The sequence below is a fragment of the Pipistrellus hanaki genome (genome assembly GCF_964339955.1).
Source record: "Pipistrellus hanaki genome assembly, chromosome: 17".
NCBI classification, from domain to species: Eukaryota; Metazoa; Chordata; class Mammalia; order Chiroptera; family Vespertilionidae; genus Pipistrellus; species Pipistrellus hanaki.
In genome coordinates, this window is record NC_140519.1 from 40,060,400 (window position 1) to 40,080,552 (window position 20,153).

The 20,153-nt window shown below is 51.1% G+C and overlaps 1 protein-coding gene across 1 annotated transcript; it reads left to right on the forward strand.

The window, feature by feature from the left end:
• Positions 1-1,359: 1,359 nt before the first annotated feature.
• Positions 1,360-8,513, forward strand: ODF1 (outer dense fiber of sperm tails 1; the record flags this gene model as incomplete). Its single annotated transcript, XM_084864287.1, has 2 exons — positions 1,360-1,679; positions 8,036-8,513. 2 exons carry the CDS (start codon positions 1,360-1,362, stop codon positions 8,511-8,513), a joined length of 798 nt encoding a protein of 265 aa, XP_084720413.1.
• Positions 8,514-20,153: the final 11,640 nt, after the last annotated feature.

Here is a 20,153-nt window from a genome sequence, read left to right on the forward strand (position 1 = left end):
GGACAGGACCCTAAGCCAGTGGCCAGCAAACTGCGGTTCGCAAGCCACATGCGGCTCTTTGGCCCCTTGAGTGTGGCTCTTCCACAAAATTCCATGGCCTGGGCGAGTCTATTTTGAAGAAGTGGTGTTAGAAGAAGTTTAAGTTTAAAAAATGTGGCTCTGAAAAAGAAATTTCAATCGTCGTACTGTTGATGTTTGGCTCTGTGGACAAATGAGTTTGCCGACTACTGGCCTAAGCCTTGAAAGATGGACACTTAAGAGCAGGACCAGACCAATGGAGAACTGATGTCCCAGGACTCCAGCTCTTAAAGACAAGGACTCGGCCCTGGCTGGATGGCTCCGTTGGCTGGAGCGTCGTCCTACCCTGTACACTGAAGTGTCGCCAGTTTAATTCCCGGTCAGGGCACATACCTAGGTTTCGGGTTTGATCCCTGGTCAGGGTGTATTTGGAGGCAACTGATCGATGCTTCTCTCTCACATCGATTTTCTCTCTCTCTCCCTTCCTCTAAAGCAGTGTTTCCCAAACTTTTGACATATGTGTACCCCTTCTATAATTTCATAACGTTGAGGACCCCTCATACTCATGAGAACGTAGAATTAGGTGCAGCTAAGCACGGTGCAGTGCATATCCCCACCAAACTCTTCCTGTACCCCTGGGGGTACGCGCATCACACTTTTGGAAACACTGCTCTACAGTAAACAAACATATATCTTTGGGAGAGGATAAAAAAAGGGGGGGGGGGCAGGACTCAGAGACTTGGGGCTTAGCAGGTCAAGGACAAAGCCTGACTTGAGGATGACTTTGTAAGGAGACCATAGGAAAGCTCTTTCTAGTCTGTGTACGAAGAGACGAAGAGCCTGAATGAATCCCAGAGTGTAAGGGGCAAGGCTAAGCGTGATGTCAAGACTCAGCAGCTAGAAGGATGCAGAGAAAGGAGCCAGGCAGCTCCTTCCATGGCCCACCCTGAGATCTTCAGCCCTCGGGGCTCCCACACACAAGTCAAGGTCATTCAAGTTTAGCCCCATGAACCCCAAAGAGTTGTGAGTGCTTGGGGGGTGGAGGACCCATCCCACTTCCAGACGAATGGCATTTCCACATTCGTGTCATTCTGGGAGCAGCTTTCTAACCCCTAGGAGGGGCCTCTGGAGACCATGTCTGTGTGTCCGGTTCTCATGGCAACCCAACGACTATGACATGCTGAGAGGGCGGTGAGGTCACAGAACACAAGCTTCAAAGTAGGCAAAGCATGTGTGCCTCATTTATTTTTAAAAGAAACTTCTGAGAAGAGCTTAGAACAATTTTTTCCCCCCGAGTGCCATTTCACAAAGGTACTCGCAGAACAACAAGGTGTGACTGTAATGGCTGCACTGAGTTGTCTTTTGGACAGTGTTAGAAGGGACATAAAGAAGGTGGACAGAGAACTGAGGCAATTGAGATGCATCGATGAGTTCAGCACTCGATGCCTGTGTGACTTATACATGCACCCGTACTGCTGTTGTGACTTGCACCCATATCCGTACTGCCTGTGCTATTCGAAGCGCTCACGATGCTGCGGCCTGTGCGATTTCTACCCCTGTTGCCTGTGTGACGTCAAGCTTTACTGTCTCCGACCATCCCTCAGAAGTTTGGAGAGGAAAGCCATTAGAGCCATAGAAGATGAAAAGAGAGAGCTTGCCAAGTAAAGGAACCTTCCCAGATGTTTATAGTTGGTATAGTAGCCTCCTACGTTAGAGTAAGAGGGTTGGGGGAGGTGGGGGGGAATGGGACCATTGGGACTTGAACGGAGATGAAGAGGGTTCACGAGAATGCCTCTGGTGGCTTAGCACAGATTTAAGAAGAGGGAAAGGGAAGGAGGAGATCCTCAAAAGACGGCGTAATGATGTCAGTTGGCAGGGCTGTTGTGGGTTTATCGCAGGGGTGCCGGCGTGATCAATAATGCGGCTGTAATGAGGGAGGGAAGCGGGAGGTGTCGTTAAAAAGCTATCGGAGGCAGCGAGCCACACATTTTTTTTTCTGAGTGTGTTTGGACTCCCGGAAACGACTCCGGGAGAAGTAATCACAATTGATCAAATCCTTAATGCCTGCCAGAGGCTTTCAGAGCAAATGGAACAATAGAGGCATTTTCTGGGTGTTGTCTGAGAGAGAGCCTTTCTCATCTCCCGTCTTCAGACAAAGACTTACCATCCATCTGGGGTTGGCTCCATTACGTGGGCCTCTCCCTCCTCCTCTAGTAGAGATCGTGCAAATGAACGACAGAATTAAGAGTCTCCGCTTCCAGGACAGAACTGAAAAAGCTTCATTAATTGAATTGGGTCATTTTAAAAGTCATTTACAATTTTTTTCGATTACATTTTCTTTTTTGGTCTGGAGAAGCGTTCCTTTTGCACATAGGCTGTCTCGTCTGTTAGGATTGTTGAAAAAACTGCTTGAAAGCCCAGTCCCCTGGTGAAATAAATTCTGGCCCATCCATACATTGAAATGATAGTGTAGATGTAAAAAAGGATTGATGAAGCATTTTAGGTATTGTTGTATTAACTGAAAAAAGCAAGGTACAGAAAAACCCAAAACCTATTTAATATGCTATTTCTTAAGGATGTGTACAAGAAGATGATAGATATTTTGGTTGAACTATACTTGATAATATACCATTGTGTGAGTTTAAGGTGTACAACGTGGTAATTTGCAACATTTGTATATTGTAAGATGGCTGTCATTGTAGCGAAAATTAGCATCTCTACCACATAACATTATTATCATTTCTTTTTAGTGGTTGAAATAATTAAGTTCTAGTCCCTTAGCAAGTTTGATGATTATAATACAATATTCTTGTCTATATTCCTATACTGTACTAATGTTAGAGCTAATGTTCAATTACTAGAACCCATTGCAAGTTTGTATTTTTAAGCAGTACTGTCCATCCTGATGGTTAATTAATAGATTAGATAGAGAGGGAGAGGAGAGAGAGGGGGGGAGAGAGAGAGAGAGAGAGAGAGAGAGAGAGAGAGAGAGAGAGAGAGAGATAAGGAGATAGGGACAGGGAGTGAGTGAGACCCTTGACAACAGTGATAGTGATGCTTCACTGGAAAGGGTAACAAGGCAATTATTGTCCATGTCATCAATCACCAAAGGTTAGGAACAAGCCTGCCTTCATAGCGGAGGATGGGGTTATTGCCTATAAACTCATCTACACTCAATCCGAACCACTTTTTATTTTTACTCCTCAGAGTATCAAGTTACAAGAAGCATGCACATTGAACCAGGGGCAATATTTGATCTTCTGTAATATCTGGTCTGTGTCCACTCTCCCTCTCCCTTTGAATACTTGATGGCCTTGATTCATGTCCTTTCTGCCTCTGTCCCCCCGCTGTCCCTCCTCTCCAGACACTCCTGAGGAGAATGCCTATGTTCTGTATCATCTGGGCGCCCTCCGCCTCCAGGAGGCCCTACTTCTTGACTTAAACTTCAAACTCAATTCTCAGCAGAGTGGTTTGTACACAAGGTTTGGGATGTACTTTCCCTGACAATGTCCTGATTTTTTGCTCATTTTTTTTCCCTGTGCCTGCAGCAGTACGTGAAGCTGGTGATGTCTTTACATTAATTCCCAGATCTCTCAACTGCTACTGTGTTTCCCCGAAAATAAGACACCCTCCGAAAATAAGACCTAGCGCATGGAAAGATAACACATCCCCTGAAAATAAGATCTAGCGAAACTTTGGGAGAAAAAATTAATATAAGACACTGTCTTATTTTCGGGAAAACAGGGTAGATCCATCTTAGAAGTGACCTGACTTGCCCTCTTGTGTCTCCTCGCAGCTGCTTTCCTTCCAGAACATTCATACCCTCCTGTGCTCTTATTTCTGACAGCTCGACATTTCACTATCCGAAATATTCCATTTCCTCCACGTGGATGGAAACTCTAGCCCCAGTCCCCGAGGACTCTCACTGTTCATATTTTTTCTTCCAGTGAAACGCCTCTCTTTCGCTTACATCTCAGCTAACGCCCAATCCGTGACTAAACAGATCCAGAAATGTTAGCTGGATTCCATTTCTAAAAGCCGTTTTCGGTTTTTAAAACATTGCCGGAGGCCTTTGGAGTTTAGCAATCATATTCATGACCTTTTGCTTCTTTAAAAAAACGCTAGCTGTTTGGTTAGGGAGGACATGTCCTGTCCGATGCCACATTGTGTTGTCCAGAAGGTTCTTTGCCGACCCGGAAAGTAAGATTCCGTGGTCTTGGGCGGCCACGGCCTCACTGGCCTAGAGTTCCAGTGTGTGTGGGGGGGGGGGGGTCTGCCTGTTCTGCCTCTGGGGCCCCTTCAGCAGCGGCTGGGAAGCATTTGCCGCCGGTTGAATTGCCCCCCGAGTTTCTTGAGCGTTCCTGCGTGCAGCTCCGGGGTGGGTGTACGTGCTTGCACACTCGTGTGCATGTGGGTGGAAACGGGGGCTAGAAGGCCCGATCATCCCCATTGTCGACAGAGCAGCTGCCTCAAGAGACACGTCGGCGGTGTCTTCCTCAGTCGAGACCCAAGCAAGTCCTCTTGTCTCTTTAGCTTCTTGGATGTTGGCTTTTCCCCACCAAATGCACGCCTGCATGGCAGGCACACACTGGCTGCTACCCCGACCTTCCTTCCGCTCCTGCACTTACAAGGACTGAAGTCCCTGAGTTTGATTTCCTTTGTAAGAAGCTGTGCCGCCGGCCCGACGTGGTTTGCACCTCAGTCAACCCCACACTTTGTGGGCTCTCGGGCCTCTGTCCTCACCTGGGAGAAGCAAACAGGAGGCAGCTGCACCTCTGCCCTTGGGAGTTTGCTGTCTCGGCTCCTGGCAGCAGTCTGTATGGACAGAGGAACCTCGGTTTGCAGCCGCCCGCAGGGGGCAGTGGCCTCCCCCCTGCAGCCTTTGCTGACACCTGGAAACTGGGCCTGAGCTTGTGCATAGCTCCACTCACCACTGTGGTCGGCCTGAGTCTCAGCAAAAAAATTCCCTTGAAGATCCCCACGCCAGGGGCAACCCCGTCTTCTGTGAACCTCACACACCTGCCTTCTCAGTTCTCTTCTGGTTCTCCCCTTCACCCTCTGAGGACGGGGTTTTCACGGAACCGCTCTTACTCTTGAGGCCGATGACGGCCAGCCCTCATGGTGGCTTCTTTGCCGGTTTGGCAGGGCCTGGCCCAGTGCTAAGCCCTCGGGGAAACCTTCCCATCCCCCACCCCCACGCCCCCTGATTCAGAATCTATGGAGGGGAGCACCTGGCGGGGGAAAGACTGGCTTTCCGCCGTGGGAAGGGAGGAATCACCATCTCCTCTTACCCACAGGTCTGGGAGCCCAGTCACCTCAGGAGGGCAGGGGTAGGAGCAGCTGCCCACCGAGGCCAAGGGCATGCCTGCCATTTGGTTTGACCTTGTTTGATGATACAGGACGTGGGGTTTGATCCCTTAAAACCTCAGGTTTTGGGAAAGCCTGAATAAGGTGGAGCCCGTTCATAGACTTACCCTTTAAGAGTGAAAACTGCCCCTCGCCCTTCCACTTCGCTTCATCCTTGTGCCATCCTGGCCATCTTACAGATCACGGAGCAGACTTTGCAACCATGTCCTTGACCGCCAGGAAGTGGGCGATCCGGGACTTGAAGCCAGCGTTGCCTAGTCTGGTCAGTGGTTCTCAACGAGTGGTCTCTGGGCCAGCTGGGAGCACCACCTGGAACTGGTTAGAAATGCAAATTCTCAGCTCCTCCGGCAGGCCTGCTGAGTCAGCACTCTGGGGTGGGGCCGAGGCACTCGTTTCCACCAGCTCTGTGGCGGATGCACCTGCAGAAGCTTTCGGTCAGCCTCCACATCTTCTAGGACAGTATTCTATTAGACCATTTTGGAACTGTCGGTTTATAACTGTCAGTACAAGGGCTCACATTGTTAAACCAATCCTGTTGGGGCTTATCAAGTGAAAAACGCAGATTCGAAGCCATATGTATAGCACGATTTCATAATAGCACACACAAAACTCTATATCTATACAGAAATAGACACACACACACACACATACACACACACGAAAGGTCTAACCCCAAAATGTTAAATGTCATATTACGGGCATAAAAAAAACCCAAAACATCTTTTTGCTTATCTGCATTTTCTGTGTTTCCTGCCTAGTTTATGTAACAAAAAGAAGTGTGTAAACAAAATCCAGCATAAAAAAAAAAGCAAGAATTTAAAATGTATCTCGAACGAATAGCTCCATCGTTGAGTCCAGACACCTCCACTGGAGGAAGTTCCAGGAGTGCCACACCCCAAGGCCCTCCTTTGGAGACAGACACAAGGGTTGCCAGGAGTAGCTCTGAGGACACAGACCGTCTTCAGGCTCAGGGATGAAAGGCCATTTCAGAGCACTGCGCTGTCTTTGGGAGGACTGGGCCGTTAGGAAATGGGCCCAGGCAGGCCCAGGTCTGAAAGCTCATAACCTGGCCATTAAACAGGCCTGACCATGAACCCAAACTCTGCCATTCACCACCTTTCCCTTCTCCTTGCCTGTAAAGCAGTGACAATGACATCGGCAATACAATCTGAAACAAAACAACGCCTTCACCAGGTTAGCACTGTCCATGGTACATGGGGGGAGGGGGGAGAGAGACAAAACCCAACATCTTCATCACATCCAAAGAACTGTTATACTTTTTATTCATCAACTAGTTTAAGCCTCACAACAACCACAGAAGTAGGTCCCAGAGTTACAGATGAGGAAACAGAGGCACCGAGATTCAGGAACTTGTCCACGTGGCAGAGCCAAGATTCGGACTAAACAGGTGGCAGGACTTGCACTCACTTGACTCCCTCTTGCTGTGTCATAAGTAATTGATTAGTGTGAGCTGCTGCTGCTGTTGTTGTTGTTTTATTATTCAGGATGTATGCCCCGGAGCAGCAATAAGGCAGCTTCATAGGAACTCCGGAGATCTGCTCCAAGGGCCACAAGCAGGGTCTTTACCAAGCAGCTTGGTGGCGGGAAGAGAAAAACCTTGACGTGTATGTAATGTTGACCAATTGCCATGGTGTAAGGTTCTCACCGTGATGTATTTCGAGCTGCCGGCATGAAGTTGCTGGATGAGGCGGTGATAGGATCCGGCACACAGCCCCCTGCAAGGTGACGTCCCTTCTGGGGCCGCCAGCCAGAGCCTGGAGCAGCCTCAGGCAGGAGGAGACGGAGGCGGGCCCTAGCATCCTGCCTGGTCATTTGTTGACGGAGGGCTGAGGCTGGGTCTGCATGAGGGCCCAGTGGTGGCACCAGTCCTGCGGATAAGCAGGGCTGAATTCTAAGGCTGACAGCCATCATTATAAACGGTATTGTTCTAGTTGGATCCTGTTAAAAAACATACTAGCGCCCTAACTGGTTTGGTCAATGGATAGAGCATTGGCCTGCAGACTCAATAGGTCCCAGGTTCGATTCTGGTCAAGGGCATGTACCTTGGTTGCGGGCACATCCCCAGTAGGGAGTGTGCAAGAGGCAGCTGAAATCGATGTTTCTCTCTCATCGATGTTTCTCTCTATCCCTCTCCTTTCCTCTATGTAAAAAATCAGTAAAATATATTCCAAAAATAGATATTAAAACACACACACAATAGTAATAATGATGATGATCATGGTAGAAAGCAAACAGGTTTATAATGTGCCAAGTACAATGTTAGGCAAAATACATAGGATGTCGGTACTGTTGTTATTTTCATTTACCAATGAGGAAACTGAGGCACAGAGAGGGTAAGGAACCTACCCGAGTTTCCGTAACCAACAAAAACAGGAGCTGGGATTTACACACAAGAGAGATAGTGGGAAGGCCACGCATCTAACTGTTGTTCACAGAGGTGTACCCGTGGGGGTGTGTCATGTGCATAGGAGGCCTTTTGTTTTTGATACACTTCTGTAAAGCTTGATTTCTCATTCTGACTGGTGTTTCCTTTTGCTGCTTAAAAAAAAAAAAAAAGGAGATCCAAATATTGCTTCTCCAGCCGGGTTCTGCGGCCTCCCTCTCACCCCGTCCGCTCTGTCCCTTGCAGACTGAGAAGAACCACCAACAGGATCCTGGCCTCCTCGTGCTGTAGCAGTAACATTTTAGGATCGGTGAACGTGTGCGGCTTTGAGCCCGACCAGGTCAAGGTGCGCGTGAAGGACGGGAAGGTGTGCGTGTCGGCGGAGCGGGAGAACAGGTACGACTGCCTCGGCTCGAAGAAGTACAGCTACATGAACATCTGCAAAGAGTTCAGCCTGCCCCCGTGCGTGGACGAGAAGGACGTGACCTACTCCTACGGGCTCGGCAGCTGCGTCAAGATCGAGTCTCCGTGCTACCCCTGCACGTCGCCCTGCAGCCCCTGCGGCCCCTGCGGCCCCTGCGGCCCCTGCAGCCCCTGCAGCCCCTGCGGTCCCTGTGGCCCCTGTGGCCCCTGCGGTCCCTGCGGCCCCTGCGGTCCCTGCAGCCCCTGCGACCCCTGCTACCCCTGCGGCAGCCGCTTCTCCTGCCGGAAGATGCTCTGTTGAGGCGTAGGAAGATGCTCTGTTGAGGCGTAGGAAGATGCTCTGTTGAGGCGTAGGAAGATGCTCTGTTGAGGCGTAGGAAGATGCTTTCGTGAGGTGTAGGAAGATGCTTTGGTGAGGTGTAGGAAGATGCTTTGGTGAGGTGTAAGGAAGCCATGACTTAGGTTAGGTAGTGACTCCAGCCAGGCAGCTCTTCCAGTGTTTCTCTTCCCCTTCCTAAGGCCCCGTGACTCCCTAGGCCCCCGTACGTACGTAGGGAACTGAATAGATAAGTGCAACTCGCTGGTGTCCTGTGCAAGTCTGTCCGACCCACCCAGGCGGGAGCCCCGCCCGGCGAGAGGGCCTGGGAGGCCTTCATGGGAGGGAACGGAAGAGTGGGGTCTGCCCTCCTGTGTCTGCCGCGACACCCGACTGCGGCCAAGTTCCAGGAAAGGATATTCTTAAAATATATATATATATATATATATATATATATATTTGATTAAAATATATATATAATTGATTTTTTTTACAGAGAGGAAGGGAGAGGGATAGAGAGCTAGAAACATTGATGAGACAGAAACACCAATCAGTTGCCTCCTGCACTCACATCCCCCTCCCCTCATTGGGGATGTGCCCACAACCAAGGTACATACATGTCCTTGCCAGGAACAAACCCGGGACCTCTCAGTCCGCAGGCCTATGCTCTATCCACTGAGCCAAACCGGTCAGGGCAGGAAAAGCCCTTGTCTTCACCCTAGCCTGTGTCTGCTTTCCCAGTGTGGTCGCTGGGCTGGGTCATGGCATGGCACCATTTGGACACACAATGTCCGAGCCCTGGCTGGTTTGGCTCAGTGGATAGAGCGTCGGCTGTGTTTCTTTTTTATTTATTTATTTAATTTTATTTATTTCAGAGAGGAAGGGAGAAGGACAGAGAGATAGAAACATCAATGATGAGAGAGAATCATGGATCAGCTGCCTCCTGCACGCCTCACCCTGGGGATTGAGCCTGCCACCAGGCATATGCCTTTGATCGGAATCGAACCCGGGACCTTTCAGTCCGCAGGCCAACGCTGTGAAAGCAGACGCAGGCTAGGGTGAAGGCAAGTGCGTTTTGGAAGCTGCTGGGGTGGGGAGCGCTGGAGAGAGGGGGACCCCCTCCCCCCCAGGCCAGCTGTGGCCGCCTTTTTCCGGAGCGGCCGTCGGGGGAGACCGCGTGCCCGCTGACCCAGGGTGGGGCGGCCGGGCAGCTGGTGTTTCTCAGCTTGTCCAGCGCCTGGGAGCACGGCCGCCCCTGTGCAGGGCGGTTTGCAACATGCTCAGTGGGTTTATTTCCACTCTCCGTTCGGCTCGACTCCTGAGACTCCTTTCCAGGCACAGAAGTCCCGTCCGGAGTTCCGGAGCGGAAGGCCCGGCTTTCACAGAATGACAGTGTCATCCCCCTGAACCGGGTCCTCGGGGGCTGGCCCGGGAGCCACTCTGGATGCCAAGACAGAACTAAGTGGAGAGGAGGAAAGAGATGATGGGGGCTGGGGAGGCCAGAGTGGGGGCACAGGCCAGCTTCAGGCCTGACTTTTTTTTTTTAATATCACATCTTTTTCAAACGATCAACATTTACTATCCAATGCTTTAAAATATTTTTACAGCCGAAACCGGTTTGACTCAGTGGATAGAGCGTTAGACTGCAGACTGAAGGGTCCTGGGTTTGATTCCGGTCAGGGGCATGTACCTTGCTTGCGGGCACGTCTCTGGTCGGGGGGCGGGGGGGGAGGGGGGGTGCGAGAGGCAGCTGGCCGATGTTTCTCTCTCATCGACGTTTCTAACTCTCTATCCCTCTCAATTCTCTGTGTAAAATCAATAAAAAATCTATTTTAAAAAAAATATGTTAAAATATTTTTACAGAGAGGAAGCGGGAGAGAGAGTTAGAAACATCGATGAGAGAGAAACATCGATCAGCTGCCTCCTGCACGCTCCCTATTGGGGACGTGCCTGAAACCAAGGTACATGCCCTTGACCAGAACCGAACCTGGGACCCCACCAGTCCACAGGCTGATGCTCTATCCATTGAGCCAAACCGGTTTTGGCAGGCCTACTTTTTATTTATTTATTTATTGATTGATTGATTTTTATTGATTTCAGAGAGGAAGGGCGAGGGAGAGAGAGAAACCTCCATGATGAGAGAGACTCATGGATAGGCTGCCTCTTGCAAGTCCCCCACTGGAGATTGATGCCGCAACCTGAGCATGTGCCCTTGACCGGAATCGAACCTGGGGGACCCCCCCCCCCACCCCGCATCCCCCAATTCGCAGGCTGACCCTCTATCCACTGAGCCAAACCGGCTAGGGCAGGCCTGACTCTTAAGGGAACACAAACCCTCGCGTTTGCACAGTTCGTCTTTTCATCAGCCTCAGCGGCAGGCGGGTTAGAGCAGCGGGCAGCCTGGGCTGCAGGGGAAAGGCACGTGGGGAGTTTAAAAACATGGATGCCGGGCCGTAAAAGAAAAAAGAAAAAAGAAGAAGAAAACCTTAAAAAGAAGAAAAAAGTTTTAAAACAGAAAACAGGAAAAATACCGATGCCTGGGTCCCGTCTCCGGAGGCTCTGATGTAAGAGATCGGAAGCCTCCCCGGAGGATCCAAACGTGCCGCCGAGGCTGAGAAACTCTGCGTGGCTTCTTTTTCTTTTTTTTTATTTCTCACTAGTTAGTCTTGCACTTTTATTATTTATTTTTATTTTTAAAAAATATATTTTATTGATTTTACACAGAGAGGAATTGAGAGGGACAGAGAGTTAGAAACGTCGATGAGAGAGAAACATCGACCAGCTGCCTCTTGCACCCCTTCCCCCCACTGGGGATGTGCCCGCAACCCAGGTACATGCCCTTAACCGGAATTGAACCCGGGACCTTTCAGTCCGCAGGTCGACGCTCTATCCACTGAGCCAAACCGGTCCCGGCTCTGTGTGGGTTCTTAATGCTCTCCTCGCCCTTTAAAAGCTTCCTTCAAGTTCAAGGTTAAAGGACATTGATGGTGGTAGCAGACACAGTTTGCTTTCATTTGAGGAAAGCAATGGCCTCTAACACAGGTGGTGAATAAAAACACTGAGCGTTTCAAAAAAAAAAAAAAATCATCACCTAGCAACCAGGCACGCATGACTATGCTTGGGTGCACCAGATTCTAGAATTACCCTTATAAGCGTCTTGCCGTGTCTTGATCCCATGTTCATAAACATTCCATTTTCTAAGTTACAGACTTTTGAAGACGCTCTTGAGAGCACTGCACCCTGTGGCGTCAATGGCGTCCCCCGGGGTCTCGAACCAGCAGGAACCTCTGCCCGCGGAGGGCATCCTCCCGGGGCACGCCCGCTCCACCCTCTATTCCCCCACTGTCCTCCTCACCCTCCTGTGAGTCCGGCCATTCATTCACCCAACCTGCCCTTCCCAAGGCCAGAGGCTGCACTCTGCAGCAGCAACGGAGAGAGAAAACCACCCTTCTCACAGACGCCTCCGATCAAACATAGGAGGGCTACTGTGGGAGGCTGGAGGGAAGAGGGAGATTCCCAGAAACTGAATTTGCAAGGGCTCAGAGAGGCCAGAAGGGTCCTCTAGACAGGCCCTGCCCTGGGCATGGTGATGGGATGCACTGCTGACATCACTGCTGGGCAGGGCATCTCGGGGAAGCCACAGGCCTGGCGTCCGCTCAGCGCCTGGCCTGCGAGGGCTGGTAGTCTGGGTCCACTCACCGCCCCCGCCAGAAAGACTGGATATAAAGGCACATATTTCACGTACCGAGCACTGGCTGTAGCCGGGAGCTGTCGTCAATGAGAAACACTGTGCCAGGAGCTTCTCGCAGCGAAGGCGAGACTGGCACCTGGGATATGATTGCCAGGCACCTGGCAGTGTGTGATCGAGAATGAAATGGTAGGTGATGACTACTGGTGGTCTCCATCTGACACCATACATAGTCGTCACGATATTATTGAGTTTGCCAGAGGCCCGGTGCATGACATTCGTGCACGGGGCAGGGGGTGGTGTCCTTCAGCCCAGCCTGCACCTCTCCAATCTGGGACCCTCTCAAGGGATGTCCAACTGCCCCTTTAGGCCCGATCCTACCCAGCGATCAAGCTGGGATCAGGCCTAAAGGGGCAGTCGGACATCCCTCTCCAAATCCAGGACTGCTGGCTCCCAACTGCTGTCCCGCCTGCCTTCCTGATTGTGGATGTTGGGGTCCCAACGTCAGAGAATGTGCGTGCTCGGGAGGTGAAGCAAACCAGAGGCGGCAGAACTGGAGGGGCGGGTCTTTCTGGGTCCCCAAGGGAGGTCCGAACGCAGGGCTTATTCTGTGAACTAACCGGGTTCCTGAGGAGGGGAGAGGGAGGGGAAGCGCCAGGGAGGAGAAAGAAGGGACGCTTGCTGTTTCCAAAGTTTTCTTCCACTGGTTGAGTGGAACGCTGGGCCCGGACAGCTTGGGCGACGGCCTTGAGTGTATTTGCATATCTGAGTCCACCTGAGTCCAAATGCCGTCCTCCATCTGCCAGGGTGGGAGACGGAATGGGGAAACTGAGGCCTGGTGGCTCTGGATCGGCAGAGGCAAGGCCGGTTGGAACAGAGGGTACCTGAGAGATGAGGGAGGCTCTGAGCTGCGTCACTGTTCACCATGTTTTAGTAATTGAACGTATAAATTAAGTAAATATACCACCTTATAATAAATATGCTTAGTAAATATTATAGAATCACGGTTGGAGATAAAGATAATTATATTTGCCGAAACCGGTTTGGCTCAGTGGTAGAGCGTCGGTCTGCGGACTGAAAGGTCCCAGGTTTGATTCCGGTCAGGGGCATGTACGTTGGTTGCGGGCACATGCCCGGTAGGGGATGTGCAAGAGGCAGCTGGTCGATGTTTCTCTCTCAACGACATTTCTAGCTCTCTGTCTCTCTCCCTTCCTCTCTGTAAAAAAATCAATAAAAATGTATTTAAAAAAAAAAGATAATTATACTTCTCAGTGAACACAATACATTCAGAGCAGAAGAGCTGTTTAATAGTATCTTCCTACATAATAAAAGGCTAATATGCAAATTGACCGAATGGCGAAACAACCGATTGCTATGATGCTCACTGACCACCAGGGGCAGACGCTCAACGCAGGAGCCCCTTGGTGGTCAGTGCACTCCCACAGGGGAGCATCACTCAGCCAGAAGCCAGGCTCATAGCTGTCGAGCAGAGCAGTGGTGGCATGAGCCAAAGGATCACCCCCCACCCTGAGTGCACCAATTTCATGCACCCGGCCTCTAGTCATAAATAAAAGGGGATCCATGCCCGAGACTCTCAAGTATTGTTTGATTTATTCCAAAACTCATGCAGTAAATTACTTTGTAAAATGACATTAAAGAACCTCAATTGACTGTTCTCCAGTCATTGTAAAATCTTTTTACTTAGTGAATTGTTCATGTCTCCAGAACTGGTAGAAAAGTAGGTTTAAATGATCTCAACTTCCCTACCCAACACAGAAATTCCTCCTCTCTCTGTCTCTCCCTATCTCTCTCTCTCTCTCTCTCTCTCTTTCTCTTTCTTTCTCTCCCCCCCCCCCCTCACACACACACACACACACACACACACACACACACATCCTATGAGTGTCACAGACTAGAAAAGCTTTAGATACTTTGATTTAGACTTTTGGTTGAAAATACACTGAAAGTAGAGGTAACATTGATACTAAAACCAGAAGACTTGGGTTTAGAACACAAGTAAGGGGGGAGGGGAGGGTGTTTCTGGGTGACCCAGACGGATCCAAGCGAAGTTTGTAGGGCTTGGGGCCTTTGTCAGAGCAGCGTTCTCACAGACCCCTGGCTGAGTCACATGGTTTGGGATCATGGTTGAAGATACCCTCAAGGAAGGAGCGACTACTTTTGCTGCTGACCCAGAGGCCACGTCTCCAGGCTGGAGATGTACAGGAGGCACTGGTTCCTATCTCCAAAGGGATGAGACAAAAACAAAAGACACCCACGGCTTCGGCCTCTGCATCCTGGCGAGCCTCTCTGATCCGGCCATCACACTTACGTGCCCAAGCCCTGTCCCTGCGTTAGTCACCCAGGCCCAGCACACCTGGCGGGCGTGGCGTCACCCTGGGCGGCTCATAAACCTGGCCTTTGGCAGATGACAAAGCTGTGGTTCCAGGGCCTTTCCTGTGCCTCAGAGACTGTGACAGCCACAGGGAGAGGCCTCGAGCCAGGCTGCCGGAAAAGGATGTTGCAATCCAGCAGTCACTGCTCCGGAGGCTAACTGGTCCACCCCTTGAGATGCTCTTCCAGGCGGTCACCTTCCTCTGTGCACAGGAGAGAGCTCCCCCGCATGGAGCATGGCCCACATGGTTGAAATAACTTCTGCTCCTCATGGGATGGGGTCCTCCAGCGCTAGAATACATGGAGTGTTTAGTCTGGAAAATCTGGAGGGAGATAAACCTTTTCTTCAACAAACTTCAGTGGGTGTTGTATCTTCATACACGAAACTAAGGAAAATGGTCTGAGGAGAGTGGTACACTGGTGAATTTTTCTTTTTTTCTTTTGGTGTAAAACTTTTTTTTTTTTTAATATTCATAAATTTGTAGATTAGAAATTCAGACAGGTGTAGTGGGGATGCTTTGTCTTTGCTTCCTTTGGGAAGATCCAAGTGGCTGGAATGTCCCGGAGGCTTCTCCACTCTACTATTTGGCATCTGGGCTGGGAAGACTCCAAGGCTGGAGTTGCTGACATTGTTATCTGGCCTGCAATTTTTTAAAAAAATATATATTTTATTGATTTTTTACAGAGAGGAAGGGGGAGAGATAGAGAGTTAGAAACATCGATGAGAGAGAGACTTCGACCAGCTGCCTCCTGCATACCCCCTACTGGGGATGTGCCCACAACCAAGGTACATGCCCTTGACTGGAATAGAACCTGGGACCCTTCAGTCCGCAGGCCGATGCTCTATCCACTGAGCCAAACCAGTTTCGGCTATAATTTTTTTAAATAGATATTTTATTTTAGTGTTCATTCTCATCCATTAATTTTTTTTTTTTTAAGAGAGAGTGGAAGGGAGGGGGAGAGACAGAGAATGAGAAACATGGATGTGAGAGAGACACATCGATTGATTGCTTCCTGCACGCATCCCAACGGGGCTGGGATTGAGCCTGCAGCCGAGAAAGGTGCCCTTGACCAGAATTGAACCCACGACCCTTCAGCTCGAGGGCGGACGCTCTATCCACTGAACCAAACCGGCTAGGGCTGGTCTGCAATTTTAGATGAGAAGTCTCCAATGGTGTAGAAACCACCATACTTCATTATATACCAAAAGAACGACTTTTACTGAAAACATAAAAAGGCAGCATAAAAAGAATCGCAATATTCGGTGTTAAAACATTTCCACTAACGGCACATTTGGAATAAATACTGCGTTAAGAAATGACAGGAATATGGTCGCCATGCCTGCAAAAATGAGAACTGTCAGGCACGCTTGAGCAACAAGCTTTGTTTACTGTTTCTGTCCCATATGTGTGAAGTTTCTCCCATGTGTTTGTGGTAACCCTTCACACTGAAAATGGATCGAGGTTTGGTGTCAGTTCTAGACTAATGAGTGTGTGTCCCAGATTTCCTGGGACAGCCCAGATCACAAAGGACTGTATCCTGGTTTGGGGTATGGGGGCATGTGGCCCCGGGAGCTCCCTGTGTGTGGTCAGAGTCTCTTTGTGGAGGTGTGGAGGGGCCACAGCACAGGCCACTAGGATGACACCTGAGACAGCGACAGAGCAAGAGGGTACAGCACAGAAGAAGGTGCCTGAGCCGGACGGGCAGGCCTGGAGGGAACGCGCAGAGGTGGCAGCAGAGCACGAGGCCAGGACGTGTCTGGGCAGAACAGCCTGACAACGGATCAGGCGATCATCTCAGAAGACGAAAGTGGTTGTCTGGAGTCAGTGGCTTAGTCACCTCCCAGGACCATCGGTGTCCAATATTCTTAGCCTCAGTCTCTGGCCTGAGCGTCTGCCTGGGTCCCACCTCCTGGGAAGGGGTGGGCTCTGGAGAGAGAGCCCATAGGCCTGCTTTGCAGGGAGAAGCTGTCATCCCCCCACCTCCTCCTCCTCCTTTTTCCCCTCCACCTCCTCAGGAACCCACATGAGAGCCTGAGAGGCAGATAGGATGCGGGAATGGCCAAAACCGAATCTTTGCCCGTGAGGAGTGTCCAATCCAGCGTGGGAGGCAGACGTGGAAACTGATGCGTTGTAATTCCACTTTACCAGGGATTCGATCTAGACAGAACCAAGCCCCGAGGGGCGTCCGGGGGTCAGAGCCACGAGCGCAGGACAGCTGGGGGCTCAGAAGGAGAGGGGGGCTCAGAAGGAGGGGGGCTCAGAGGGAGAGGGGGGGCTCTTTAGGAGAGGGGGCTCAGAGGGAGAGGGGGGCTCAGAAGGAGGGGGGGCTCAGAAGGAGGGGGGGCTCTTTAGGAGAGGGGGCTCAGAGGGAGAGGGGGGCTCAGAAGGAGGGGGGGCTCAGAAGGAGGGGGGGCTCTTTAGGAGAGGGGGCTCAGAGGGAGAGGGGGGCTCAGAAGGAGGGGGGGCTCAGAAAGAGTGGGGGGCCCAGCAGGCCCCATGCGGCAGGCACATACAGTGCTAGGCCCTCTCGCCCCTCGGTGGGTGAACGAGGGGATGGTGGGAACTGCTCCTCGGGGTCTGTATCAGCTCTCCTGAGATGCCTCCTTTTGAGTCTTTCCCGGTGTCTCCCCTGTAAGGACCTGTCAGCTGTCTCCCCTGTGAGGACCTGTCAGCGTCTCCGCAGGAAGCACTGCCGGGCCCCGTCCACTGAGCCAAACCAGGGCTCATCTTCCTCTTCGTACTGGCGAGGATGCCGCCTTGCTGTGCTTTGAGAACAATAAATACCCTGTTCCCCCGAAAATAAGACAGTGTCTTATATTAATTTTTTCTCCCAAAGTTGCGCTAGGTCTTATTTTCAGGGGATGTCTTATCTTTCCACGCGCTAGGTCTTATTTTCGGAGGATGTCTTATTTTCGGGGAAACACGGTAAAACACCTCTGCCAGGGGCCACAGACACCAAGTGCGTCCTCAGTGCACGCTGGTTCTGACTGAGGGAGAGGAGAAACCCCTGAGCTTCCAGGCACAGCAGGGCTGCCATGGGCGGGAATGTGCCCAAGCAAGTCCTGGCAAGTCTCTGGATTTCCTTCTCCCTCCCTCCCTCCCTCCCTCCCTCCCTCCCTGCCCCACCCGGGCCCATCACCTCACATCCTTCCTCCCCTGGAGCCTGGGCTGGGAGCCCCCGTGCACTCCCAACCTCCCCTCAGGTCCCCAGGGGTCTCCGCCTTTCCTGCCTCTCTCTCCCTTCCTCCACGTGGGTCACACCCTCCTCCTCCTCCTCCAGGTGTTTGGGGGTTCAGTGAGGTGCCTGGGGGTTCGGAGACTTAGGATCCCACCTGCTTCCTGTCCCCCGGGAGTTCACCAGCTGGGAGGGCAAAGCGATCAGGCTTCCGGCCTGCACGTCAGCGGGAATAGCAGGCTGGCCTCGGCCAAGACCCTTCCAGGGCCCCCACGCCCTCCTCGGCAAAGGCGGGAGGGGAAAAGGCGCCTTGGGGGGCTGTTTTGAAAGTCACGTGGCACTATCCGCTCTTAGCATTCACACTACCGGGTTCTGCTTGTGTTGTTTTTGGGTTTGTTTGTTTGCCTGTTGAGAAAAAATAACACGGAACCACGGGAATGTGCTCTCTAAGGCCTTCTCTCTAGAGCAGCGTTTTTCAACCGCTGTTCCGCGGCACACTAGTGTGCTGCGAGATGTTGCCTGGTGTGCCGTAGGTGCAGACAAGACAAGAATTTTATAATTTTTCACTATTTTGTTTACTTAATATTTCATAATAAATTATAAAATACTTTCTTTGTGTTTATTTGATTCCTATTCAAGAGAATTACTTTATATATAGTCAATGTAGGCACAGAGTTAAATTTTTTAACATTTTCTAATGGTGGTGTGCCTCGTGATTTTTTTCATGAAACAAGTGTGCCTTTGCCCAAAAAAGGTTGAAAAACACTGCTCTGGAGATAGGCAAGATATGTTGAAGATGCAGAAGAATACCTAGACATGCATACGATAAGCCAGAGGCAGACGATACATCCGGTGGGGAATTTTTCAGTTCTAAGGACAAATAAACCCTCCCTTTTTTTTCTTTTTTCTTTTTTTTTTGCCTGGGGAAAGGTGCCCTTGTGACAACGACCAGGTTCTGGTGCCGCCACGAGGGGGCGTCCGTGTGTAGACATGACACCCTCGAGCCAGCAGAGGGATTCTGCTTCCCCGGCCAAGCAAGGTGGGGAGTCAGAGCAGAAACGATGATCAAGAACTGAGCCGGGGCAGGCACTGCGTTTTCCACTTCACTTCTAAATTTAGTTTTCCCATCATGCGACGGTTATAGCCGCAGAGACGGCCGAAGGCCGAGGGGGTGAGAGCACAGGCAGGTCTGCCAGTCGGAAACTCCCTCCTGGAGAACGGACGGTGTCACCCCGGGATGTTACCAGGTTGCGGGGCCTTCGAGAGCACAGTATTAGAGGAACTTACTGACCAGAATTCCACAATCATAGGTGGACTCGGAGCCTCTTGCTCCGGGAGGTTCCTTATTTGATTTCCCGAGCGGTTTCCTTTTATGCACATCTACGCAGAAAGCCGTGTAAAACGGGGAACTATGGTTTGCATTCATGTCTCTCGTAAATGCCTTCTGTTTTGTTTGCGAGTCTGTGGGTCTCCGGCAGCAATGATGAGTCACCTGGGAGCTGTCCTTCTTGCCCACCTTCTTACTTAGAATTAAACAGAAGGTCTTCGCTTCCCTCTAGTGGCTGCTCTGGTCTCCGTGTCCATGGAAACTGCGCCGAGAGGCTGGGACCGCAAGGGGCAGAGCAGGCGGCCTCGGGGAGGATGACCTGAGCAGGTCCCCAGGCTGGGCAGGAGGGGAGAGAGGAAAATTACCCCCTCGGGGCTGCCAGCTCCTGCTGCCCGACTCCCACAGAAAACTGCCCGGTCAGGGGCATCCTCATGGGCATCCACAGCAGCTCCCCTGCTTCCAGGCTGTGCCAGGAGACCCCCCACCCCCACGGGCAGGAGGGCTCCCTGGGGAGGGGGCAGTGCGGGAGCCCTCCTGTCTCCCAGTTCTGCACAAATGTTTTTATTTTTATTTTATTTTATTTTTTTTTTATTGATTTTGTACAGAGAGAAAGGGAGAGAGATAGAGAGTTAGAAACATCGATGAGAGAGAGTCATCGATCAGCTGCCTCTTGCACATCCCCTACTGGGGATATGCCCGCAACCAAGGTAGTACATGCCCTTGACCGGAATCGAACCTGGAACCCTTCAGTCCCCAAGCAGACACTCTATCCATTGAGCCAAACCGGTCTCGGCTGCACAAATGTTTTTAAAAGATGCCTGCGTTTATTAAAAACGTTTGAAGCCATTTAACAATTTATCAAAGTCAGAAACCAAATGAACTCGCAGGAGACTAGGATCAGAAAGGGGAATTTCGGGGTCGGAGGCCCCACCAGTTCCATTTCAAAGGCTGTAGACAGGATTCCTTGTGAAAGGTGCTGATATGACATTCGTGATTGGACTGGCACCTGGAGCGCTTCTGGTGCCATTTCACCACTCACCCC